The sequence below is a fragment of the Bos indicus x Bos taurus genome, chromosome 2 (genome assembly GCF_003369695.1).
Source record: "Bos indicus x Bos taurus breed Angus x Brahman F1 hybrid chromosome 2, Bos_hybrid_MaternalHap_v2.0, whole genome shotgun sequence".
In the NCBI taxonomy this organism is placed as follows: Eukaryota; Metazoa; Chordata; class Mammalia; order Artiodactyla; family Bovidae; genus Bos; species Bos indicus x Bos taurus.
The window spans coordinates 106,158,016-106,185,899 of NC_040077.1; the positions used below are offsets into that span (position 1 = coordinate 106,158,016).

Consider the following 27,884-nt stretch of genomic DNA (forward strand, 5'->3'; position numbering starts at 1 on the left):
GCCGGCTAGAGCCGGGGGCTGGGCGGGGACCAGGCTTGTCGGTGAGGCGGCAGCGGCGGCGGCGGCGGCGGCGGCGGCTCGGCAGGCGGGTTCAGGCTTCAGGGGCCAGGTCGGTCGGGTGAGGGGTGTCTCCACAGTCAGTGCGTGCGCGGGCAGCGCGCAGGTTTTCCCCTTCTCCCACCCCGGTCCCTTTCCCCTTCTTCCCTAACCTCCTACCCCACCCAGCCCCCCTCCTCAAGGGGCAGCAGGGCCGCTCCCTCTGTCCTTTCCTCCCTTACCCACCCTCACCCGCCCTTGTTTCTCCTTCCCCTGTCCGGGGCAGCCGCCGCCATGATCCTGCTGGAGGTGAACAACCGCATCATCGAGGAGACGCTCGCGCTCAAGTTCGAGAACGCGGCCGCCGGGTGAGCGCGCGCCTGGGGCCGGTGGGTGGCGGGGGAGGCCGAGTTGACCCCTAATGGTCGTTCAGTCCTCCAGACCCAGAGGAGGGAGGTGGGAGACCTGGGCGGGTGTGGGGACTGCCCCGGCGGGGTTAGACGCGGGAGGTGATTGGGCGCGGTGGGGTGAAGGGCAGAGATGCGTGGGGAGAGGCTCAGAGGAGGGATGCGGAAGCAGTGAGTGGACAGGAGTGCGTGTGCCAAAGGTCAGGAGACCTGTGGGACGTGAGGGGAGCCGGAACTCTCCGCTGGAGGATCCCATTGCCCTCTGGAGCGAGCTGGGGACCACTTCCCTCTGTATTCCCCGTCATTGTTCAGAACCCAAAGAAAGCCTATTTGGGATTCGGTTGGAAGGAGTTTTCAGGAATTCCCAGCACTGGAGGAAGAAAGAAGGTGCCAGGCCCAGATTCACCACCCGTCTTCTCGCTCCCCACCCCCATCTTCTCGTCTAAAGGAGCAGAAGACTGAAGGCAGGTTCTGCCTTGCTGCCGGAAAACCCGTTGATCTCTCTAGTTTTACTTCCCTGAACCCTACTGATCATTTTGTTACATTTCTCGAGCAAAGTTAATAGGTCCCCCATATCCACACTCCTTTCTTACCGCTCTTCTGAGGTCCTGATTCTTTTTTCCCCACTCACTGTCCTCTGGTTATCTTTTAAATCTTTGTACCGTACCCTGGGTCTGTGATTTCTTCTGTAGTCATTCCGGCCCAGATACGCACTTAAAAGCCTCCAGAGTCTATAATAAAGTTCTCAGATAAGACCTGTTTGTTAACCATTGGCCTTTTTAAAAGTGGGCTTTAGGACATGTTTCTAAGGCAGCCTTTGGAGTCAGACACAAGAATCAATAGAAGACGACCTCCTCCCCCAAAGCTGCTTTGCTTTTCTAATATAAAATTTAATACATGAACCAAAGAATCGGTTTTAACTTCTAATTTTTGATGGCTTGTGGCTAGTCCCTTTGCCTCATTTCCCCATGTGTGAGGATGGGAACTTCACATCTTGGTTACACAGTTGAGGAAATAGTGCAAACCGTTTCTGGTGAACTGGGAACTAATAATAAAGTAAGTGCTTGGAAGGCCACCGATGGGAGAAGATTGGTAGAGGGAATTTCTAAGTGGACATAATGAACTTGTGGCTTGGAGGCATTAAAAAAAAATACTTACTACCTGCCTCTTAAACTGAATATATTGTCTCCTATCTCTTTTATAAGGCCACGGGTTTTATCTGTAGTACAAAGCACAGCTTTCCTTGAAGTAACACAGTGAGCAGTAGTGACTGTTTCCTGCCAGGGGCTGCAGTTGCTTGTATTTTAGGCTGACTTGCTTCTTGTCTTCCGCCTCACTTACCAGTTCCTTTGCATTTTAAATGTTCAAGCGAATCAGCTTAGTGGCTTATTTTGGGTGATTGCTGTGTACTTTTTTGAGCAGTGTAGCACATAGGAGGAAGTTAAATGAACTTCTGCATTTTCACAGCTTATCTCAAGTGAATTCTCAAGTTTAGACTAGCGAAAAATGAGACCTGGGTGGTTATAAGCTGATCTACAAGATAAATCCTGTGCATTTCAAGTGGAAGCCTGCCTTGTAGTGTAGGAGTACATTCACATCTGCTTGTTTATTAATAACTTGTGACTCTGAAATGTAGCCCATTATTCATAGCTTCAGCTCTTTTCCTTTTAGAACATTACTCTTAAAAAGAGCTCCTAACTATTTCAGCTGGGAGTAAGTAGTCACACAAGTCTGGAAGGCATAATTTAGAACTTCTCCACTTTTTTTTTTTTTTTTTACAAAGTATATGTTGTAACAATGTTGAATCTTAGGGCATGGCAGCAAATTTTGTTTTTTTTTTTCTGGCCTGTCTTCCAGTTGAGATGTGACTTTAAGTTAGTTGACTCAGAACATACTCTGCTGAAAATCACCTTGAAAAGAGACCATGATATTTAACCTAACAGGTAGGGTTTTCCTGGGATTGCAAATGAAACACCTAGAAGAAGCCTAGAAGTTTCTAGGCATACTAGTAAGGTGAGGCAGCAGTAAAGCATTTAAGTATTTATCAAGTAGTTAACTACTTATCAAGGTGCATGCCTAGCCAGAACTTTTAGAGAATAATAACTAGTGTGATAATCATGAACATTTACAGGGTTCTCTCAGTGCTCAGCCCCAAACAGGAACAGGAAAGGGGGACCTTTCTAAGAGTATGGCAGCATTACAGAGGACCTAAGGGGGGACACATTTTGGGGTGGAGATCAGAGAAAGATTAAAGAAAGGCAGTAGCTCTAAGGAGAAACCTTTGAGATTGGAAAGGCTTGGCCATTGTGGGAACCTGCTGGGAGAGGTCAGCTCCGCCCTGCTTTTCCCAGTTGGGGAAATGAGGTTCTGTGCAGCCTTCCCCAGAGTGAAACCTCCAGCTCCACAATGCCTGGTAATAGGCAGTTAACTACGTGTGGCTAGTCAGGTTGAAATAAAAAAGTGAATTAAAATAATAAAGCTCCCCAGTCACACTAGCCACAGTTCTGGGACTCAGTTGCCACACGTGGTTAGAAGCAGCCAAATGTGGGCAGCCAGATGTAGGACATTTCCATTATTGCAGAAAGTCCCCTTGGACAGCCCTGTTGCAGCTACTGGAAACGTGAACATGAAGTAGTCTTAAAAATAGTTTTGCGGTATATGTTTCAGAACACAGTAATTTTCCTTTTGAAGTTGATCTTATTTTAAGTGATGCCTCTTGGAGCATGGTAATGAATTTATGGCAGGTCCTCCTCTGTGGGCCTCTCATAGTGTACCCATGCCAGAGTAAATTGCAGCCTCGAACCATTGCCCAGCCTCCTTACTTGTGGGCTGTGAGCACTGAAGGGGGTTGTACAATGTGAAACAAGAAAGAAAAAAAAATGATGCCTCTCAGATTATCTTGCTGTGTCTTCTTGCCTGTGACATCCTTCGAAAAGTCTATATTTCCTTCAAGTAAAGCAGTTCTGTCATAAATTGCTTAAGAATATATTTGGTCATGAAAACCTTTTAACTTGGAGGCAGTTTTGACAAAGCCTGAGAGCCATTCCAGGCAAATTACTTCTTTTTTTTCCCACCACACTCATGGGAAGGTGGCTTATTGAAATGATTCCTGTATCCCCACAAAATGATAATTATTGGTAACTTGTTTTCTCAACAGCCTCCAAACTGAGAGACTGTCACTGATTAAGAAGCTGTGCACAACACTGCAGATAACCTCATGTGCAGGTCTTGTCAACACTTTTTTGGGTTTTTTTTTCCCAAGCATTTAGGAATTCTTACTTAGGCTCCCAATTAAAAAAGTACTCTGGCAATTTAATTTAATTCTTTTGTTACTGTATACACACCAAGAACCTTTATAGCCTCCAAAGCTAGGCTTGTCAACTTCACTCTAGTCTGGAGTGCAAAATTGAGGAAATGCTGTCAGATGCGAATTGCTGTTGATTTTAAGTGCGTACTGGCTCCTTGCCACAGCTGTGCATATTGTGGGGAGCTGTGCTTCTGTGAGGGGGAGTGAAGCTCAGTAGGCAAGCCGTGCCAGTTGGGGTGGGCGAGGACTGTGGGAGGAGAAATTTGAGCGAGGAATAAATTAAATCTTGCTGATACCTTCTCATTCCCAAATATGCTGCATATGTCCTCAGGGAGACAGACTGCTGAGAAGTGATTTGGAATTAGGACATTGTTTAAGCATTTAGAAGAAACTGGATGTAGTGGCTGACTTGCTGAGATGATCTGGTTGGTCTTTTTACCGGTCACTGTAGTCACACACTGCTACCCACTCTGGCTGCCTTGGAACTACTCTGGGCATGAGGCCCAGCACTGTGTTCCTTTTGTGTGTACCAAACCTGCGACTCTTGGTGGCAGGGTCTATGGTTCTATCATCTTTGTTTCCCCAGAATTCTTACTGTGTAGTATAGTCAGCTTAGTACACTTTTGATGAAGCCAAATAGAATGGTTCTTAGTTTTTTTAGGAGTTTATCCTTCTTCTGACATTGTGTGAATCAGCTTTTAGACCCTGTTGTTTTGAGACATGCCTTAAGAGAGTAGGACCACCTCTTACCTAATATCCATTTTTGTAGGCTTTGCTCAAAAAGGATGATGGGAGCCTTAGAGAGGACTTAAAGGAGATTAATCAAAACTTTATGATGAGATAATGAGCAGAATTCAATAATTCCTCTTAATTCAGCTCATAGAAACAGTAACTAGAAGAGGGACATAAATGCACAACAAGGAACTGGATGTGTTCAGGAGTAAAAACTCCAAAATCCTTAATGAGAAAAGAGGATTGGATAATAACAGTTGCCAGGAGTTCTTTAGTGACATTTTACAAACTTCTTTAGAAAAAGGAGAGGAAGAAATTTTTTCTGAAGGAATTTAAGAATGGCTCTTGAAACCCATCTGAATGAATTGAGTATATTTTAGTGTCTTGTGCTGTCCTGTCAGTAACCCTGAGGACTTAGCCACCTGGCTTACTGTAGGATTCCAGATATTGCAGCAGTCTGACACTAATATGGTTCTGTTTCTCCTTGTTTTGCTGACCAATTCCCGATTGTTTGACATGGTTTCCTTCCATTTCAGAATGTGCCTGGGTTACAGATAGCAGCTGTGATTTACAATTGACAAAACTGGGGCTCTTGGGAGTTACTGAGGGAGTAGATGGATTCAGCATTGTGTAGGCACCCTTCCCTGGTGATTCCTGACCTTGTTATGGTATGTCACATCTGGGTGAGTGGTCTAGCCTGGAGATCTGCCACTGGGCTGCCCTAAGGGCTGTGGGATCGTTATCTCAGCTGAGTCATAAGACCTTTGTTGGGAAACTGCCATGTATATAGCTTCTCAGTCCTCACAGCAGCTTTGTGTGGTAGAGGCTTTTAATCTCCATTTTCTAGAAAAGGAACCTTTGACTTGCCGATGAGTATCATTGCTGTGGCTACAGTAAGCGGCAGAACCTGAGGTAGAGAGTCAGCTCTGAAAGACATGCTTTTTCTGTGATTAATTTACTCTCACTGCCTGAGACAACTATTTGCCCTTTTGGCCTAGGGGCTTCTGTGGTAGCTCAGATAGTAAAGAATCTGCCTCCAATCCAGGAGACCCAGGTTCGATGCCTGGGTTGGGAAGATCCCCTGGAGAAGGGCATGGCAACCCACTCCAGTATTCTTGCCTGGAGAATTCAACAGACAGAGGAGTCTAATGGGCTACATTCCATGGGGTCCCAAAGAGTCAGACACGACTGAGTGACTAACATTCTTTTGGCCAGTTAAGAGTACACTTGCTCCCAGACCAATCTTATTCCTGTCTGTGGTTGCTTGTGGTTTAGTCGCTAAGTCATGTCTGACTCTTGCGACTCCACGGACTGTAACGTACAGGCTCTTCTGTCCATGGGATTTTCCAGGCAAGAATACTGGAGTGAGTTGCCATTTCCTACTTGAGGGGATCTTCCAGACACAGGAATCAAACACCAGTCTCCTGTGCTACATGTGGTCTCCTGCATTGCAGGCAGATGCTTTACTAGCTGAGCCACCAGGGAAGCCCTTTATTCCCCAATAGCTCCGTGATTTTTAAACCACAAAACACTTGGTCTTGGACTTGAGCCATGGCCCTGTCATGGTATATTTCCCACTCAGCGCAGTCCCCTTGTTGGGGACAGAGTTAGACAGAAGCCTAACCCCTAAGTGACTTCTCAGGAGGACTCCTTCAGCCCAGTGCTCTCCTCAACAGCCTGCCTGTCTTCTCTGCAACCTCTGTGCAGCCATAAATAGCAAACTAAAATATTAATGACAATGATTTGACAAATATTCCCAAGTCAGGCAGCAAACCACTTGGTATAGATCTTAGCAACTTCTCCCAGAGGGGATCAGTGCTCAGGGAACTTTATGACCTAGAGAAATGCAAAATTTCAGAGTCAAAATGTTGGAACCCTAAGGTTTTTTATCTACAGTTGATCTTTTTTTGGTCAGTTGATGAAGTGAGAAAGTGAGGAACTCAGTCCTTCTGTGGCCGACTTAAAGCCTAAAGGTTAAAAAAAAAACCAGCCTCCTCCTAAGTGATACAACATGGGCTTTTATAAGCCTCCACCCTGCCTCTTTGGCACAGCCAGCCTTCCTCAGGAAAGTGTGTTTCAGTGCTTCCTCCCGTTGTGCAGCCTCTTAATGTTTCGTTCAAATGAGCCATAGATTAATGTTTCTACTTCTTCCTTTGCTGTTGTTTTTTCTAGAAGTGAGAAATGGTGGTTGGTCATTCCTCGCCTTAGTCACCAAACTACAGTTACAAATGAAAAATCAGAAACAACTTTTAATTTTTATCCAGTTCTTTCCATCGTATCCTGAACTCACTGCTTGTCCATTAAATTTTTATCTAGTTCTTTTCATCATATCCTGAACTCACTGCTTGTCCATAAACGCACTTGATGCTTCGATTCTCAGACACCCAAAGTACTTTTCCTAAGTCACGTATGGATGGCTTTGAAGAAGCAGGGTGGAACTCAGTATGTGATTTGTATAGGTTGATTTTACAATGGGGCTAACATATGTTTAATAGAAGCCAGTTTCCTTGAGAGGTATGGTTTAGCTTTGCAGCAGTGTTTTAACAGTCATAAACCATGTTATTTATTCCGTTATTTCCCAGCAACTCTGGAGGGCAGCTCAGTCTTGGTTCCTTCTGCAGATGAGGGAGCGGAGATAGTAAAAGAGATACACATTTGATGGTGAGGTCTTGAGCAAGTTAGGCAAGAATAAATGTGAAAGTGTGTATATCGTGTCTGCTGGCCCATAAAACAAAGTGGAATCATTTGAGTTACAGGGTGTTAGCTAATAAAACTATGGAGTCTTCATTGGTTTCCTACCATTGGGTTTTGAGGAGAAGTGAGGAAAGCATTTGAAGTAGCTTTTCACTGGAGGTTAATTGACCATTAGTGTTTTTAACTGGATATATGTCATGCTTTCTGGGTTAATAACTCAGCAGCATTTATCAAACAGAAGTCCATGTACCAGGCTCAGCTGGGAATCACATTGAAAGTCGTAGACCGTCAGTGCCTCCCAGGAAAAGTTCTTCCGTGTCTGTTCTCTTGTTTTATCTTTAGCAGTTGTGTAAAGTAGGTAGGATCATTTGTGTTCTCGCATTTTAAAGATGAGTAGGTGAGAAAATGAAGGGATGCAGGCATTAATTTGTCTGAAAACATGATCTTGAAAAGGCTAAAGTTGGAAAACAGGTGTCTTGACTGTTCTCAGTGATTTTGCTCTGTTACTTTGTGCTATACTTTGTATGAAAGTGCAACACTGAAATTTAAAAACAACCACCTCCCCCCACCTCCCCCTCAAAAAAAAACAAAACTAGAGGAGAACCAAAGAGGGCTTCACAAAGGAGAATGGTGTGAGTACTTAGGTGATGAAAGGGAGAGGGAAACACAGTGTAGAAAGACTTACAGATTGTCTTTGAAATGGAATAGGACTGCATCATTCTGTGGCCTGAACTCATCCTTTCACTTTACGTAAATTTAAACCGTTCTGCTCTCTGTTTAGCAGTTTTCCTGCTGAGAGTGCAAGCAAAAGAGGGCATTTTGTGGGTCTATATACAAATGTGTCTATCATGGTCTTAAGGAGTTAAGAATTGAAGATGAGCACCAACCATAGCAGAGATTCGAGCTGCAAAACAAGCTTTTATCTGTCCTTCCTCAGTCTTCCACCATTAGTAAGCAGAGATTCAGGTGCATAAAAAAATGAATTGTGTACCTGGATCAAGGTTGTCTGATCTTAACTAAAGCTCAGGAGCCTTTTGCAAGTCTCCCTGAAGGCAGGCAGCAATGTCGTTACCCTTTTCTTGGCTGTGTTGCACAGCACTCAGGATCTTAGTTCCCTGACCAAGGTTTGAACCTGTGCCCCCTGCATTGGAAGCATGGAGTCTTAACCACTGGACCACCAGGGAAGTCCCAGTAATATAGTTAGCTAACTAAAGGACTTTTATTTCATTTTGCAGAAACAAACCAGAAGCTGTAGAAGTAACATTTGCAGGTAAGTATCCTTTATCTCACCTATTAAGAGAAGGCACAACATAAAAAATAGAAAAGAAAATTGTTCCTAAAATAAGCTTTTTTGACGTTTGGGCTCCTATCTTGATTGTCAGATTTTTTTTTTTTCCTGGCTTTTATTTTAGATCATTATTCATGGATTTAGTGAGCTATATAAAGTTGCCTGCTGATATCTTAGACGTTTGGGTTTAATTTTGTGGTACAAACTAAGGTTTTTTAAATTTGAAAATATTGTGTTATTATCTTTAGTCATCGTCTTAGTTTGCCTAGCATTTAGAGGAGTAGGGAATTAGAAATATAATCGAGACTTGTTCAACAAGTCAGAGAGAAAGGTTACTGCTTTCTTTTCCCTAGAAAGAATTGGGTATTGACACTACTCACTTGCTCTGTGAACTTTGAGGCCGTTGGTCACGCTGTTTATTAATAAAATGGGAATGCTTGACCAGGTGATCTTGGAAAACTTTTTGCAGCTCTGAAGAGCTCTGACTTGGAGGCCAGGCACCATCCCCTTCCCCTCCTGCTAACTAGCAGTGCCAGAGCTCCCTAAAGTAATGACACTCAGCCCCAGGTTTCAAGAACTTAAGAGCTAGCCAAAAACACTGTGTGAGCCTTGTGTGAATCCTAATTCAAATAAGACAACAATAATTTTTTTTTAATTCTTGAGATAATATTTCAGTGCTTGACTGGACATTTAATTTTTTTTTTAATTTAGGCATGACAGTGGAATTGGGGTTATGTTTTTTTTTAGACATGTATTCTGAAATATTTGTAGGTGAAGTGACGTGATGTGTAGGATTTGCTTCAGAATAAATCATTGGGAAGGGCTGTGTCTAAGTGAAAACAAGGTTGGCTATATGTTGATTAATTGTTGAAGCCATGATGAGAATAGGGGTTCGTTGTATATTATATTTTTATACATGTTTCAAATACATTGCAATAAAGGTTTGTTAAATTCTTTCAGCATAAAGTGATGATTAAAGTAAAAATAGCTTGGTAGTTTTAGAGAAAAGAGATGAGTACTCAATAATTCTGATCTCAGTGTTTCTACTGATTTTCCACATGGATTTTAAATGAACGTCATTTTACTTACATGCCTACTTGTAAGGGAGACTTCCTTGTGCCCTGCAACAGGTAGGCAGGCACTTTGAGATGTTACTCCCTATTCCCAAGTTAAGCAAGATTATTTGCCTCTCCTGGCAGATTTTGATGGAGTCCTCTATCATATTTCAAATCCTAATGGAGATAAAACAAAAGTGATGGTCAGTATTTCTTTGAAATTCTACAAGGAACTTCAGGCACATGGTGCTGATGAGGTAAGTTCCACATCACTTTTCCTTGGGAGTCTTGTTTCCTCCTCACCTTTTCCTGGCAATTTGCCACTTGTGGAAGATCCACGGCACTGAGTCATCCACGCTGGCACTGGCCACTCTGGATGGCTTGCTCACCTAACCAGGGGCTCTTGACTTCATTTCCATTAGTCGTAAAGAAGGGTGTTTCTCAGAACGGATTTTGGTTCTCTGCTTGACTGCTTTTTACACTGAAGAAATAAAGATGTTCTCTAACCAGTGAAAACAAAAACAGATTTAGTTCTCAAAAAATGTAGCAAGGAATACTTTTCCTTGACCAATACAAAAATAGCTATGGCAAGACTGAGATGGATTCAGTTCTATTTCTGTTACATTGTGAAGCAGGTATATAACCTCTAGTCTGTTTCAAGTTTACAGGCTTAATTTCTCATTCTAGAAATTTAGGAACAAATCTGCCCTTTACACTTTTTAATTTAATGCTCTTTAGAACTGGCCTCTGTATCTCTTGTTCCTTACGACTACCTTAGGGGAAATAAGAAAGGGTGTCCATGTGTTCAGAAACTCTTGGTGGCCATGCTTTATTCACTGGCTTCTTTCAATAGATTTGGTTCCTGTTGAACTGTATTTGCTCTGGGGAGAGCCATTTATGGAAGAAAGAAAATGTTATTACACCAGTGTGTGCACGTTGTGGTTGGGTCTCAAAGCAGGAAGTATGACTCAGTTCCTGAATCAGTTTTCAAGTATCTTCTAGTTTGAACAGAGTAGGTTCTCCTTAATGTGGTAAATGAAGATACAGCCATTTCTATTTTCTTTCTGATTGAGAGTAATAGTAGTTTGTTATTTTTTTTAAGTTTATGTATTTTTAATTGAATGATAATTACAGTATTGTGTTGGTTTCTGCCATACCTGAGCATGAATCAGCCGTAGGTATACATATGTCCCCTCTTGAACCTCCCTCCCACCCCCTACCCCTTCCCACCCTTCTGCGTTGTTGCAGAGCCCCATTTTGTGTTCCCTGAGTCATACAGCAAATTCCCATTGGCTGTCTATTTTATATATAGTAGTGTATATGTTTCAATGCTACTGAGAGTAGTAGCTTTTAACTTATTTAAAATTCATGTGATGAAAGAGCTGTTTAACAAAAGCATATGATCAAAATCTTGATACTAAAAACTAAAATTAATGTTAACCAAGCCAGATACCAAGAGCCATACACGGTCACTTCCCTTACTTCTTCATATGCAATTGGTTTGCCCTGGAAGTTCAAAGGAACAGCTAAAACCTCTGATTTTGCCTCAAGTTCAAGAGAAGAATGGTTTAGAGAATTTGCATTCAGGGTTATTTTACCTGAAAAGAAAGAGCCTCAGGAGAAAGACTTAAGTCTTTGAACGCATTTGAAAGATTACTAATGTAAGTGAGACCGGCTGACTCTTTACCAGATGAAGATCAAGAGGAAATAAATGGCAGTTAAGGTGGCCCTGCTTTAATGAAGTAGAAGACAACTACCTAGAAAGAATATTTCTTTGAAATGTTGAACATTTGAACAGATAACTGAAAACCTGTGCGATTATTCCCCCTAGACCTTCCCCTCTCTAAAGACGGTGCAGTAAGAACACTCCTTGGGAGGGAGAGAAAGTGTTAAGCTAGATTTCTTAAATCTCTGTTCCAGTCTGCTTTCCTTACAGTGAAACTCCAGAATACATTGCTATTCTTGTAGCTATCACAAGGGTCAGAGAACCAGCCCACTCAAGTGGGTGGAATAGGTAACATTGGCTGTGTTGCAGCAGAGTGCAGGGTAAATGGCTCCCTACGTTGGTTAAACAGTAACCAGCGTGTGATAACCACAGGAAGCTTGTTACTTTGTCACAGGCCTTTTTTCAAAGCAGAAAGCTCAGCTGCCAGGTGGGAAGGTCTGATTTCCTGGTGTCAGGTTGGAAGAGGGGGCACAAAGTGAATCAGTTAAAAGTGCAAGTGACGTGAACTAGGAAGCGTTGGCTGGTTTTGCCAAGAGGAGGGAGCAGAGGAGTTGAACCTGGTATAATTTTGGTTCTAAGAACCGCTTAGATCTCAGAATATTAACTTAGTATCTTGGGCTTAAACTGAATAACTTGGAACCTAAACTAGGAGCTATGGTTTCTCCCACATCTGATTTTCCCTTCCTCCAAGTACACATAGTACAGAATTGCAGATAGTTAAAATTACTAATGGGACATGGGTGCTACTTTTTTTGCCCTGAAATGATTTAGGAGAAGTGGTATATGGGACACCTGAAGTCAAATCTCTGTGCCACCAGTAGATTCTATGACCTTGAACCTCTCCCTTCAGCTCCTCTTCTGTAAGAGGTACCTCACAGTGGGTGTGTGTCACCACATAGGAACTACATGTGGCATTCCTTACTCTTTGCCTTTACATAAACAAGTGTGATCACTGATTCATGCTGTGAAGTCCACCCTGCTGTCCAGGTTTTACATGTTGAGACTTTCTTCCAGCTGTAGGATAATGGTTAAATAAATATGTGGAGTACTAAAAAATATTTAAGAATGAGGAGAAAGAATGTACTATATGATAATTCTTTAAAATGGGACATGAAATAAATGGTTTGCTCCTGGTTTGTATATCGTATGTGTTTAAAAACCTGGAGAGAACACTGAAAATAAGATTAGAAGAAAAGCATTGACGTTTGCTCAATCTGTTATCTGAGTCCCCAGATGCTGGAGCTGGGCTCTGAGATGACAGGAGCGGACCAGACGTGGCCCTGCTTAAATGGGCCTCCACTCTAGTACTGCCTGTGTTCTTAGTGCTTTTCTCTGGCTAGTGAGATTCTTCAAAACACACACACCACTCTTAAAATTAAAGCAAGTTTGTGCTCTTGTTCACTTTTAACTTGGTAACTTATCTTAGATTTGAGTACCTCTTTTTTTGGTATTCCAGAAAATACAAGAGGGTCGTTATTAGTATATTTGTGGTGACACCGTTAAAAATTGGATGCATAGAGACAAAATCCCACAGCCTGTTATACGACTGGGGGTTAGTATTGATATATTGGCCTCAATTCTGCCTTCCTGTGGAATAATGCTGACTCCTTCTCTCCCTAAGTTCAAGATTTTAATGAGACAAATAATAAGACCTGTCTGTGTCTTGCCTCTAAAACATAATAAAGACTATTAAATACCAAGAGGTTATTGAATTCTAGTGACTTTAATTTTTCTCTCTCTCCAAATAACTGCCTTTCTCCTGCTTAATGTGTCAATAACATTTAAGTCAGAACTGTTCCTTCCCAAATAAAAAGACTGATTCTTAAACCATGTCAGCCTCAGAGCAGTTCCTACCAGGAAGAGCAATCACGCCGGCAGAGAAAAAATAAGAAGGTGTAAAAGGGACTCTTGTTTTATCATTTACTCCAAAAAAGCTGGAAAATAGCCAGCTGTAAGGATTGGTTTTGAGAAAAAAACATTTAGAGAGTACACCCTTCTGTGGACCCCCACAGTATAAATAACTGGCTAAGATTGAATTATCCATTGCTTTTTAAAGCATTCAAGATAAGCGGGCTAACCAGAATCAGTTCCTGACAGTTCTGGTTTTACTGTTTCATTCACCTGAGTTAGTGGTTTGGCCTATATTTGGTTGATAACTAACATGATCAATTCTCACTTTAGTTCGGCATTCTTTTACTCCCTTGGAGGAAAAAAAGGGTAATTATGTGCAATATAAGATCTGGAGGAGAACAGACCATATAAAGGGGGTGACCAAGTGCTAACCTTTTGGAGTTAATCGAAGTTCTGTGAGTAATTTGTTTGATAACTCAGATAAATCTTCTTGGCTCCCTGTATCCTATTTCCCATTCGCCTTTTGAAAGTTAGGAAGAATGCTGGCTTAGGAAAAACTTGGCATGCACAGTCCTTTGAAAATAATGAAATTCTCATGGTCTTTGAATTAACATACTTGTTGATATGTATTTGTATAACATACTTGTTTTTCTATTTTCTAGTTATTAAAGAGGGTGTACGGAAGTTACTTGGTAAATCCAGAATCAGGTATGTAGTAATGTGAATGGCTGTGGAATGACTTGGAAAGAGATTCGTCCTGTTTGTGCCATGCCTTTTTTAGCCAACGGATTTTGTTTAAATGTTACTTATTTATGAGTATTTCTGCATGAGTTCAGGTCCCACTTCAGCTGTCTCCATAAACATAGCTTTTAAGGGGCTTTGCGTTGTCCAGTAATGGATACACGTTATTGGTGTAGTCACACAGAGAGTTGATGGATGCTGTTTGTAACATTTATTGGGTAAGATCTAATGACTCTTTGTTAATGTTTCAGCCAGAGGGCCACCTTTGTTTGCCCGTAGTGATTAACATGGCTTTTGAGAAGATTAAGCCAATATTGATTCTCCCTCCCAGCCCCCAGTAACAACTTTGTACACTGCACATTTGGAGAAGGAAGAGGAATATTCACAGCTATTTTCACATTTTCAAATAGAAATTTCAGCCCCTGTAATCCATTCTTCTAATCAGTGATCTGTGCCTCCTTGGTTAGAAGAGCTATGTTACACAGCTTTAAAGGAAGCTTAAAGAGGAAAAAAACTGAACAGTATTTTTATCCCTATGATTAAGTAGTAGTTTCGAATTCTGAGGCATCTATAGCCAGACCCCATAGTGAGGACCAAGTTGTAAGACTGCTTGAATGTAATATTTATTACTCAGATCCTATGACTGGTACCTTGACTTAAATCTTTCTAAAAAGGAAAGTGTATCTGTCTCTTTTTAACAGTGGTTACTTTAAAAAAAAGGCACCTCATCTGCTCATTAGAATACCTTCCCTTGACTCTTATCTGCTGTTTTGGAAACAAAGTATCTAATAAAGAAAAGTGCCTTCCAATGTAACTTGTTACTTGGAGTGTTTGTCTATGAGAACTTTGTACTCCATAAAGAATACTGAAATTTATTATTCCCCAAATTGATGGTACAAACATATCTCAGAAATAAAAGCCAAAAGATAAATAACAGTGTAGGCTCTAAGAAGAATCGGGGAATTTCAGAAAGAAAAATAACTAGAGCAGAAAAAGCATAAAGGAACCCTTGGCTGTGCTTGTCACCACTCAGATCCTAAAATCTATCAGAACAAGCAGAGTGTGACCTGGATTTTTCCTATGGGTTTATCTAGACAAGTTTGGAAAACTCGGCTGGCCATACTAGATTTTACTTTTCTTCACATCGTGTTTTCTTCATCATATTGGAAGCCATACTGAAGTCTGGCTTCAGTTATAGTTTTATTTAGTTTGTTTTATTTGGCTTCTTAAAACTAACAAACCCCAGCTTTAAATATTTTCTTCTTCTTTTTTTTTAATCTAATCTTGTGGTCCATTTGTTTATCTGGTTTTCAGGTACCCAAAATGGAAGGCTGATTGATATTATTTAATACTGGAGTGCCAAGAATGTGCTAAACCCTGTCTAGAACAGAGATTTAGATAGCCAGTTGATGCTCTCAGTGAGGATAGATCCAACAAAACAGACCTCAGGAATGCTCTTGGAAAAATACTAAATGGTAACAAAGTATAAAGGTCTAAGAAACTCAGAAATGTGTAGTCTATACAGTTCCTGGTACAATTATTCCCATCATCTGTTTAGAATATGAAATGATCCTCAGTGATGGGCAGATATTTTTGCAAAATCATTTACAGGTTTTTGGGCAGGTATAAGTCATTCAATTACATAATAAAGCATCCTAGGCACTTGGCTTCTTTGAACCTTTTTTTCCCTCTAAAGTGAGAAAAACTATATCTGGCCTATTGCATACAACTTATATGGCGATTAAATGAAGTAAAATGTTTTAAAACACTTGGAAAATTTTACAGTGTACACAAATAAATCTTTTGAGGTGTATTCAGATTTTTTTTCCGTTTTGGGTTTTTGCCATATTTCCATTCCCAGGGCTTATAGTGGCATGCAGGCAGGTATATTTTTTTATCAAAAAGCAACCAAGCTGCTCACCATGTTGGCACTTGGCATGATAAACCGTCAGAGAAAAATATGAAACTCATTAATAGGTTGTTAGCATATTCAGCCTGCTTTCACGATTGTGTCTGGAACATTAAATTTCTAAAAGTTCCAGGATTATGACTTCCTCCCATTCCTTATTTGTAATCAGTCATCTTTGATACTGATTTAGATTTTTGCATGGTATCTGTTAATTAGCTATATGTATTTACAGTAATTTTATAAGAATTAAGGTTTTTATTTCACTTCATTTGCCCTTTGAGGAAGATGGGAGTGGATTGCATTCTCCTTAGGTTAAAAGTATGGACACTGAGACAAAATAAAATGCCATTTGAACCCAAAAAGCTTTTTTTTTTTAAATATACCTACTGGGTGTTTTTTCCCCTCCTCCAGGATACAATGTCTCTTTGCTATACGACCTTGAAAATCTGCCTGCATCCAAGGATTCCATCGTGCATCAGGCTGGCATGTTGAAACGAAACTGTTTTGCCTCTGTCTTTGAGAAATACTTCCAGTTCCAAGAAGAGGGCAAGGAAGGAGAGAACAGGGCAGTTATCCATTATAGGGATGATGAGACCATGTGAGTATAGAGAGAATTTGGTCCTAAAACTTGGTTGTGGCTGTCACATGTGCTTACCAAAAGATATTCAGCTAAGTCAGACCTTAGACTATATTGTGTGAAGCCCCCCAAAGTGTCTTTCTCATAAAATTCTTTAACCCAGGATGTAGATGGTGTGGCGAAGGAGAAGGCCACTTCTCCTTATCTACAGAAAGTTGGAAAAAGATAAAAAGAGAATCTAGCACTTCTTTAAGGCACTAACATTTTGAGTCCCCTTCTGTAATTTAGCTAAGTAATCAGGAGGCAGAGGGTAACTATAGGTTCTAAGAAATATTTTTTAAAGTGGGCTTCTGAGAATCAACTAACTCTGGGCTCCATACCATATAGACAAGTTGATAACGTCCACTTTGGGTGCTTTTCATCTCTTGCCTCATGTAAAGTTTGCGTTTATTCTACTGATTTCGTGGCCATAATTATTCAGTCTCACTAGCACACCTTGTATTATGAATTAAAAGGTTTATGATGGCTTTACCCTCCTGCTTCACTTGTAGATCAAGTTCTTGGCAAAACCCTGTTCTGATTCTGTACTTACTCGTGAGTTTTGTTCCCCTCAGGTATGTTGAGTCAAAAAAAGACAGAGTCACAGTAGTCTTCAGCACAGTGTTTAAGGATGACGACGATGTGGTCATTGGAAAGGTGTTCATGCAGGTATGGAGCAGACATCTTGGGGCAGAGAGTAGGGGGACCATGGCCTAGTGACTTACACCTTGGCATCAAAGAGACTTCCCTTGTGGTGCAGTGGCTAAGATTACTCACTCTCAATGCAAGGGGGCCCAGGTTCGATCCCTGGTTAGGGAGCTAGATCCCACATGCCACAACTAAGACCCAGCACAGCTAAATAATAAATAAGTCAATATTTTTTTAAAAAGATAAGAACTGGCAGCCCTATTGATGTTGAAACTTGATTTAGTTAAACAGTCCCCCATCAAACTCACTGGTTTTTTTTTTTTCCTTAGTGGTTTTAGCCCTTTTGCAGGACTGAACTAGAGTTGGTTCAGACAGTAACGAATCTGCCTGCAGTGTGGGAGACCTGGGTTCAATCCCTGAGTTGGGAAGATCCCCTGAAAGAGGATCCCCTGGAGTGGCAGCCCACTCTAGTATTCTTGACTGGAGAATCCCCATGGACAGAGGAGCCTGGTGGGCTACAGAACAGGAGTCACAAAGAATCAGACATGACTAAGCAACTAAGCATAGCACATAGTAACAAAATGACTGAATATGAAGCATGCTTCCTGCCATGGGGTCTTTGATTTAAAGCTTGGTCCTATTTCCTGCCCGCTTAAGTTTTCTTAAAGCTTCTAGCAAGGTCTGTTGGCTTGGCTTATTAGTCCTAAAGTCTTTTCAGAATGGAGTCGAGAGAAAATTCTTAGGTGGTAGGTAATGCATTAATAGTGTAGAGTTGTCAAACTGGCAGTGAAGAGAATGGGCCTGAGTTTGGCTGAGGTCCCCACGGAGCACCCTCAGAAGCAGCTCATCCGCTAGAAGAGTAGTGGGGGTTAGCAGAACATTTTGTAATTGGATTTCTGGTGTGGTTGGACTCGGGTCTGACACAGTACAACCACTGTGGCTTTGTCATGCTGTCTGCTAACCAGTTGCTGGCTTTAGGACATGAGCTCTCACTGGTGAAGTATCCTGGCTGGTTTCTTATGAGACAGCTCAGCATTCAAAGTCTAGTACAGAAGTTAAATTTAAAAAAAAAAAACAAAACACAACTTTGTTCATTCTGTTCTTTGGCAGGGTAATGAAATTTAAGAATTCCAGGACAGAACCTCTTTTGCCAGGTTGAGTTGAAAAATAATTGTGCTTAATATAGTGAGAATACTTTATGTGTAGGCATTCTGAGTGGCTAGGGAAATCTTCAAAACGGATATTCTCCATTTGACCATCTGTAGTGGCTTTTTGTGTTAAGCTAATTTAATCAGAAACTAATTTTTTTAGTCCCCATGCAGAAAAATTGGAATATTGACACAGCATTTGAGAGTACTAAGCTTTCAAAAGTGTATGGTTGTGCACATACCTAAGACATATGTATGTCTTAGGTCCTAAATGTAAACCTCAGACAGGCATTTCATGTGTTTTTATGCAGAATTGACAGGGGAATTAAATGCAGTAGCTCAGAAATTGGGCTAAATCCAGACTGACAACCTAATTTTAAAACCTATGAAGTATATATTTAGATTTGGCTGGTTTTTTTACCAGTCTTCTTCCATTTTATTCCAGACAACATCTTAACTTATTTTTATACTTTAAACAGATCTTGTCTTGGAGAGTGTACTGGAGATTTGTTCCTTAGAAGAATTTTGAGTATTCTTTTTTGCATGTGAACTTGAACACTCTCCCTCAGAGTCCATGTGGTGGGACACTTGTCTAAAAGGGAAAAGAACATCTGCATTTTTGTACCGGCAGTGTCTCCAGTGAGTGACAGGCCTGGCCTCATGTGGAAAGGCAATGCCCAGGAAGCCGTCTGCCCTTCCTCCCGCTCTAGACTCAGAGGCAGTGGTAATTTAACTTGAAATGACCTTAGTAATGTGGACTTATTTTGCTGGTTTTCCCCTCCAAAATAAATCAAGCACTGTCCTAGGCCTAGTTATTTTAAATTTCTGGGAAAAAGGAGGATGGTGGATGCCTAGCCTAGAATGCTGTGACCGGGGAGGCTGGTCGTGGTCACTTGTCTGCCTGCTGTGGGTCCTCGTTTCCCATGCCGACATGCACCTCCAGCCTAGTCAGGATGCCATCCCTCCCTTATCATTTGGCAGGCTGACTTGGAGGGATGCTTATTGCTGTCATTTGGAAAAAGACAGGGAGGGGCCATTCCCCACTCTTATGGATATGCTAGTGCTCGGCTTTGAAGGCATATGAGCTGTGAGCATCAGAGAAAACCTGGTAGATGTTATCGTTTCACTCATTACGTGAAAAGCAATAGTTACCCTTTCGGAGATTGGTGAACTAAAATTGTTTATATTACTAGATCTTTAAGTTAGTTCAGTAGGTAAGAGAAATTAAGTGGAAGCCACTGGTTACTATATGTTCAGGGGCAAGACAAACGCAATTTTCCTCGTAGGCAGTAGTGAAGATGTCATTTTGAGGATCCTTGCTGCCTGTATACATGTGGGATTATACCTGTGGGATATTTTCCTGAACTGAGGACCCTGAGGCAAAGTGAATAATTTTAGTAGCATTGCCAACCCCTTCTCCACAGAGGTTATGCCATTTCCCTCCCACCTCCAGTGCATGAGTGTCCATTTTCCCAAAGTGGTGTTGAACTTTTGGATTTCTACCAGTCTGACAGGTTAAAAATGGTGTCTGCTTTCTCTTATGAACAAGGTCAAACTTTTTGTTTTTAATGCTGAAGGCTAATTTTTTTTTGTCTTTTCTTGTGAGATGTCTCTTGATGGCCCCTACCCATTTTTCTATTGGGTTATTGATCTTCTCAGTTTCTTCATGTACTTGGGAGACTGGCCCTTTTTCTGTGATAAGAGTTGCAGATTTTTTTTTTCCAGTTAGTCATTAGACTTCTTTTTTTCCAGTTAGTCATTAGACTTCTTGGGTTGTTTTTGTTGTTTGGTTTTCCCTCATGTAGAACTTTATTTTCATGTAGTGAAATTGATCAACCTCTATGGCTTCTAGATTTTGAGTCATAGTTAGAAACACCTTCCCTACTGAAAGGTTGTAAAGAAATCTACCTGCATTATTTTCCTTGTGTTTTTATACTTTCATATTTTATGTGTAAATCTTACTACTTATGTGTAGTTTCTCTTGGTGCATGATATGAAAAGTGGAGCCATCTTTTTTTCTAAGTGACTACTGCCTGTCCCAGTGGCAGCTACACTACTGGTTTAAGATGCTGCCTTTATCATATACTTAATTTCTGTATATATTTGGGTTTATTCTGAGCTTCTGTGGTCAGTTATGCTGTGATGGAAGAAAGAAATGATATTGTGATGCCCCAAAGAGAGAAAAAGGAAGAAAAAAGAGGCAGTATTGCTGATACATAAGTAACAAAGACTCTAAGGCAAAAAGCTGCTGGGTTGGTGGGTTTACTGGCTTTTAAGTGTTGTGTAAGAGAGAAAAACCAAGGAGAAACAAAGGCAGGAGATTGCCTGAATTACAGCCCCGAGTCAGGACATTGTTAACCAACTCCGAAATGTATCACTCTTCATGTACAAAACTGAGAAATGCTGCCAAGTCACCACGGGTTTACAGATACTCTGTCTGGTTGTGAACGCCACATGTACCAGTGAACTGGAGCGTTTAAGAAACTTAAGAAACAAGAAAGTGCTGGCAGGCAGTTTTTATCTGTTCTCCCCGCCGGGGGCTAAAAGAGAGAAACTGATAGAAGTTAGAGAAGGTCCCAACCCAGTTGCAGAATGAAAGATTTTCTAGAGGAGGGCAATTTCAGCAGCTTTGCTTTAAGGATTTTCGTTTTGAATTATCTTGAATCCTTCCCTCCCTCTTCAGATATTTTCCTTTGGGGATCAAAGTTCAGAGGGGAGCCCACCTAACCCAGTGATGTTATTTCCCACCAACCTTTGGAAGCTACACAAGGAGTTCAGGAGGCAGGGGGTGAAACAGACGAGCTCCCCGACTGGGCATTAGACCTCCTCAGGTAGTATCCTTCCTTCACACATCTGCTGCTGAGGGCTTGCCCGTCAGTGTGTATCCTCCTGCTGTGGGTGAAGTGCAGTCCCTGCTCCTTCTCATACAGTGTGCTGACACTGTCAGCTAGAGAAGTGGTACTTTCTTTCTCATTCTTGTGCTAGACAGTCTCTTTTAAGGGCAGAGGACTAGATACAGAGATGAATAAAAGAATCCTTGACTTGAGGAGCTTAAAACCTGGTAGGGAAGCCAGATGCATTCATGAATAGTGAAATATCACAGTAGAGGTTTGCAGAAAAGCCATGGGAACCCCCACAGGAGAGCAACTAGCTGTGCCCAGGCTGTTGGAGAGAGCGTTATATCTGGGCAGCAGTAGAAAGAACGTTGTAGACTAAAGGGCTGTATAACTTGCTCTCAGTACTCTCAGAAAACTCAGGGACCTTGGAAAACTTTTGATTCCATCCTTCTGTCCTTCAGAGAGTTTAAACCCTAGGTTTTACTGGCATTGCTGAAAAGTCCAGTCCTGTTATTACGGATCTGAGTTGAAACGGGGATGCCTCGTATCACTTACCTGTTTATACAGGAATGTATGGATTGGGAAAGCTTGAGACATGGGGGTTAGGACAGGGAAGAATGGCTTGGTTTTGACATCCTTAGGCATTTTTCTGTAGTTTGCTGAGGGTGGATACATTTTGTCAAGGGTGAGCTCTTACTTGAGCTCCACTTGATATCTTAATCAAATTTCCTGAAAAATACAACCTCCTTTCATATTAAATCAAAAGAAACTAATAAACTGTCATCCTTATCCTGAACGTAATCTGGTTCTCTCAGTGCTTTGCAATTTGTTGTCTATTTAGCCTCAGAAGTAATTTTATCATGCATATTTTTCCAAAACAAAAGAAGAGGATTAACAGTGCTTTTCTCTGCTCTTTGAAGATCGGACTTGTTAAGTACTTTGTGATCTCTCCTCTTTGAATCTGAAGTGCGCTGATGGCAGCCAACACTGGTAATATTTCACGTTGTGCTGTGCTGAGTCGCTCAGTCATGTCTGACCCTCTGCGACCCCATGGACTGTAGCCCACCGGGCTCCTCTGTCCATGGGGATTCTCCAGGCAAGAATACTGGAGTGGGTTGCCATGCCCTCCTCCAGGGGAATCTTCCCAACCCAGGGACTGAACCCAGGTCTCCTGCATTGCAGGTGGATTCTTTACCATCTGAGCCACCAGGGAAGCCCAAGAGTACTGGAGTGGGTAGCCTATCCCTTCTCCAGGGGATCTTCCCGAGCCTGGAATCGAATCCACCTGCATTGCAGGTGGATTCTTTACCAGCTGAGCTACCAGGGAAGACCAGTATTTCACATTAGGTGTCATTTATTTTTAGCCTCTGCCAGTCAGAGGGCTCAGAGGTCACATCCACAGGGCAAACCCCAGAGCATAGGTTGCTGTTCTTGCTGTTCGTCTCACACCAGATTCTCTTCTGGTTGCTTTTTGCTTCTTCCTGGCAGGAGTTCAAAGAAGGACGCAGAGCCAGCCACACAGCCCCACAGGTCCTCTTCAGCCACAGGGAACCTCCCTTAGAGCTGAAAGATACCGATGCCGCCGTGGGTGACAACATTGGCTACATTACCTTCGGTGAGCTGGGCAGGGTTGCTGCATTTGCATACCTTGGTGGGTTCATACTGCAGTTGAAATGGGGCTGAGTGGCAAAAGCAGGTGTGCCAGAGTGTTCCTGTTGCCGGTGCCATGACTATAGGAGGCATGTCATGGGGCACTAATATAAGTCATGTGCTATTTTTATTTTTATACAGTAGTCATTTTCCTTTTTTCCCTGTTTTATCTAAATCCTCAGGAAAAAAAAAAAAGGGTAGCCTGGTGTGAAGTAGGAGGGGTTAGGGCCACTTAAGCACTGCGTAGCAGCTGGTTGGGGTTCTCTGTCCTTTGGCGCCTGTTGGGTTTTTTTGCTCATTAGACCAGAGCTCTAGCCGAGATTCAGTTACCCACTTTCCCTCTGGAAAGATTCATATCCACCCCTCTCACAGTTTGCTTCAGCCTAGTGATCTGGTTCATTGATAACAGCTGACAGTTTAGAATCGCAGCTCATACACACACTGACCCTGACAACACTAAAATGTCCCCTTTTCTGAAGTTCTTTAAGTCACCAGAGTGCTGAAGATGCATCAGTTTATTGGAAATAAGCGGGTTGATTAACCAGGTTTCCTTAAGTCTAGTCTACATGTTTTTTTGGGGGGAGGGCACGTTACTCTCTCTGAGGTTGGGACAGCCTGTTACAGTTTAATTAGCAATGTCTCTCTTTGTGGTACATAAACTGATGGTGAACTTACAGTCATTAGCATCTCAGGACCTCTGCAGTATAGTTATCTCCTGGCCTGGCGCTCTTTTCTCTTGAGAGCAAGTTGACACACAGTGGTCCCACCCTTTCTTAGGAGGCATTTCATTTCGTTTCAACAAAACCTGATACTCAAGGACTTTGCTGATGCTGAGATCACTGAGTAGGGTAGATGCAGAAGATAGAGGGGATTCCCAGGAGCCAGAGGGAGAGGCGTGCAGGTCTGCCCAGGTGTGAAGCTGAGTGACTGACTGCTCAGGACTTCATGGGGCCAGGCAGTGGCAGGGGCTTTTCTCAGCCCCCAGCCAAAGCAACTCATCTTGCCATTCCTCCTCAGGAGTGCTCAGGTTCTTTCCCTTCCTGTTTGGTATTCACCACAGACTACATGATCCTCTCTGGATCTAGTTTCTCTGAACGCTTACTCTGCTTCAGCACCAAGGGCCTACAACAGGCAGGCTTTGTTCTCTAATCCCCATTGCTCCAGAGTCTACCCAGGTAGCCAGTTGTGTCATTTTCTAGAGGGACTTCTGAGAAGCAGGAGCTAGTAGACTTTGCAGTGCACAGCCGAAGAATCCAGACCCGGAATGAATGCCAGGACCAAGCCCTTTGCCGAGGGAGCCCTGGTTTTCGGCCATGGTCTCCTCCATTTGCACTCCCTGGCAGAAAACCCTAATGAAACAAGTGACGGTCCCAAAGCAGGGCCAGATGGGAGCTGCCGGTAGGCTGCTGGTCTTTCCACCCTTTGGCATTGGTGTAATTAGACCTTGACACCCTGTCTGTGCCCCCACCCAGTGCTGTTCCCTCGCCACACCAACGCCAGTGCTCGAGACAACACCATCAACCTGATCCACACGTTCCGGGACTACCTGCACTACCACATCAAGTGCTCGAAGGTGAGTGAGAGCAGCCACAGCACCGGTGCTCCGGGCCGTCCTCTCCGCCAGAGCTCATGGCATAAAGTCCTCTCTGGTCCAGGCTGTTGCTAGGAACTCTACAGAGATGGTTCTAGACGCTTTGAATCATGGCCTTTTTCCATCTCTCTCACTCCATAGTAGAGAGGTGAATATATGCTTCCTTGCACAGCCCTATGTCAACCCCAGGGTGGATGTTCCCAGACCTTTCTGATAATTTCCGCTACTTAGAGCAAAGCTGTCTTTCTGGAACGTGACTCTGCTTCAGTATCCATTGTGTTTGCCTCCAGGCCTATATTCACACACGTATGCGGGCAAAAACATCCGACTTCCTCAAGGTGCTGAACCGTGCACGCCCAGATGCCGAGAAAAAGGAAATGAAAACAATCACGTGAGTAGAACCATCCTGCAACAGGACTGCCTTCCTCTCCTAAGCTTACCAAGGAGGTCATGGGTGTTGGTGACCCAGGTGTCTGGGCAGTGGCTGCAGATGAGATGGGCAGTGGGGCGCCTATAGCTGCCTGGCAGACTAAAGATGGGACAAACAGGTTTTCACATCTGAATGGGCCTCCTTGTTTCCACATCTCTGTGATCGAGGAGAGTGGCTGCTAGAAAGAAACACAGACCTTTTTACCAAGATGAACTGTTTTCTTTGGGTCTGAGTTGAGAAGCCTATCTTAACTGTCTTGATGATGTCTTGTAGAAATGGAATAATCTGCTTGAGGACATTTAGTTGCATAAATAGGCCTGGAACTATTCCAAAGCATTCTTTTTCCTGGTCCGAGTCTTGGCAGGAATTTTGCCTAAAGAGGAGGTCAACTTTATCTGAGATAGAGATGATGAGGAGATCCCTAAAGGGTGCAAGACACTGTCCGCAGTAGAGCAGCATGGTCGAGGGCCTGGGGGTTTGGGTCTGTGTCAGATGCCAAACCTTGGGATCCCCTCTGGTAAGGTTTAGGCCATCCTGTTCTCCAAGTAGAGTAATGGGTGCTGGTCTCCTATCACTTGTTCCCATTGAATTAAACATCTTGAGGTGAACTAAGCCTCCCCACAACCCACACAGCCATTTCCAGCACCCCACACTCTTGGGATAACCTTCTATAGGTATGTTGTGCCTAGGCCTTCCAGCTCCTTCCCTTGGCCCCTTCTACCAAGCTAGTTTTTGCTGCCATTTAACAAGATGAGAGAGGGTCTGACTCTCGGGTGCCTGGGCAGAATGCTTTTAATCTCAGAAGCATCAGACATTTATACAGAGCAGTGTAAGTCATCCCTGCCTTCTATACTTGAGAGGCTGCCTGTCTCACTAGGAAATTGATACCAAAGACCTTTCTCTAGAATAGCTCTTCCCACTGCCCAGAGCCAGCAGAGTGTTCAGTCCACAGCTGGATCCTCTGCTTAGAGAGAAGTGCCCACGTGCCATGGCAACACAGTGGCAGCATCGTTCCTTCTACTATTCAGCTTTGTGGCACAGCCTAAAATGGGCAGAACTCGAAAGGTGGGGAGGCAGGGAAGGTGTGTCCTGGGGGGCACGTGCTCTTGCTGCCCTGCAGACTCGTACCTCCATCATGGAGTTGACAAGTTTCCCTTTCCTTTCCCTGCTTGCTTCTCTCACTCACACCATTTTGGTGACCCTGAATGTGAGGCAGCCAATTTTGTGCCACTTTCAGGGCCCCGTTCAGTAGAGGCTAGGAGGTGAGCCAGCAGCCAATACAGCAGAAGGCAGCCTGACCCGCCAGCCTGTCGCCCACCAAACGGGGGGGCTGGGCGTCATAAATAGTCAGGAACTTCTGTCGCCTTCAGCCCTGTAACTGCCTGTCCGTTGAGGAGAAGCGCCCACCAGGCAGCCACTACTCAGTGTCTCCCCACAGGGCTTCTCCCCTGGTTCCGTCACACAGCTCGGCAGCCTTGGAGTGTGGAGTTACTGCAAAGCAGGTGCAGTGGAAGGCAGGAACAACTCCCTGTCCTGATGGGGGACTAAGAAAAGATGAGTCCTTGAAACGAGCCAGTCGTCCATAAACTTCCTTCCTGGAACTTAGGGAGAGCAGCTTTTCCTTTTTCCATCCTGTGACCCCTCTTTGGCAGAGGTGAGTCCCAGAAAGGAGAAGCAGGAGGTAAAGAACCCTGAAAACCAGATTGAGTTCCCAAAGCTAAGCAGGAGAAGCCAGGACCCCTCTTCTGCTCTGGGTTCTTAGAACCTGGACCAGCATGAAGGAGGGTGGCAACCCTTCTGTGATCAGAAGCCAGCCATCAGCACCCCACAGAGCTCTGCCAGAATTGAGCTTTCTATTTGGGGAATGGATAACAAATATTTTAGCTTCATCTGTGGTAGGGTAAGACATTCCAGAGAGGAAAATCTTAGTTCCCGTAGTCCTCTGCTCTAGCTTCCAACCAGGCTTCCGTGCCAGATAGGTACCCTCCATCTTTGGGAACCATTCCCAAAGTTGGCCTTTTTAGAATGCTGGGTAGGACAGGACACACCAGCTCAGGAGCCTTAAGCGAGGCAAGTGTTTTGTGACTGAGTGTAGTCACCGTATGACAACACAAAACACGCTTAAACTTGGAAAGTTTGGAGGGTTGCTTCTGACACACTGGCCCCATGAGGAAAGATTTAAGGAACTGCTGTCTGCTAGGCTGAAAAAGTATAAGCTGTGTTAGGAGGACCCCAAATTCTTTTACTCAGAAGAGGGTTGAGACCAGTCTAAAAGGCAGGTAGATCTAGGCCATCCAGAAATTGTGGGCAAGTGATTCTCCTGTCTAACTTGGTATATTTACTGTCCTCATGGGCTTATTACTTGGTACCCTGAAGTATTCAATAGGAAGAAAGAGCTGATGGGTTGTTTCTGTGAAAGCTGGGCCTTAACCCTTGCCTGGAGTTCCCGAATACCTCTGCTTGAGAAACATTGACCCCATCTCTAGTGCAGAGCCATGGGGTGGATGGGAAGGTGAGCAGAAACTAACCTTCACACTTAATCTCTGCTTTTGAAGGGGGAAGACGTTTTCATCCCGCTAACTCTTGGGAACAGGAAGAGGAAGCGGCTGGCAACTGAAGGCTGGAACACTTGCTACTGGATAATCGTAGCTTTTAATGTTGCACCTCTTCAGGTTCTTAAGGGATTCTCCGTTTTGGTTCCATTTTGTACACGTTTGGAAAATAATCTGCAAAAACGAGCTGTGCTTGCAAGGACTTCATGGTTCCCAAGAATTAAAAGAAAAAAAAGAATTCCACTTGATCAACTTAATTCCTTTTCTTTATCTTCCCTCCCTCACTCCCCTTTCCTGCCCCTTCTTTTCCAAGCTGTTTTGCTTTGCAATATGTTACTGGTAATGAGTTGCAGGATAATGCAATCTTAACTTGTTTTCTCTAAGTATTTGAGTTCAAAACTCCTGTATCTAAAGAAATACGGTTGGGGTCATTAATAAAGAAAATCTTTCTATCTTACATGAGAATTCACTTGGTTTCTGGACTGGGAGTCCAAAAAAAAAAAGGAGGGATGAAGGATACATCAATACTGCCCTTGAACCTGCAAACATGCACTGGAGAAACTCAGGTTCAGGAACCCCACCCCCACCCCCACCCTCCCTGTAGAGGGGGGAGAGGCTCACTGGTAAGCTCTTAGTTGGCATTTCTAAGTAAACTTTATGCACTGC

General features: G+C 43.1%; 1 protein-coding gene and 1 non-coding gene across 2 annotated transcripts; both read left to right on the top strand.

Annotated features, from left to right (window-relative positions):
- ARPC2 (actin related protein 2/3 complex subunit 2) lies at window positions 1–27,675 on the top strand. Its single transcript, XM_027567322.1, has 11 exons — window positions 1–109; window positions 323–404; window positions 8,412–8,446; window positions 9,664–9,776; window positions 13,759–13,804; window positions 16,158–16,344; window positions 16,938–17,031; window positions 22,484–22,610; window positions 24,118–24,218; window positions 24,527–24,627; window positions 27,222–27,675. Exons 2-11 carry the CDS (start codon window positions 331–333, stop codon window positions 27,244–27,246), a joined length of 903 nt encoding a protein of 300 aa, XP_027423123.1. The 5' UTR covers window positions 1–109; window positions 323–330; the 3' UTR covers window positions 27,247–27,675.
- LOC113881695 lies at window positions 3,165–3,301 on the top strand. Its single transcript, XR_003508122.1, has one exon. It is a non-coding gene; the product is annotated as a small nucleolar RNA SNORA42/SNORA80 family (small nucleolar RNA).
- Window positions 27,676–27,884: the final 209 nt, after the last annotated feature.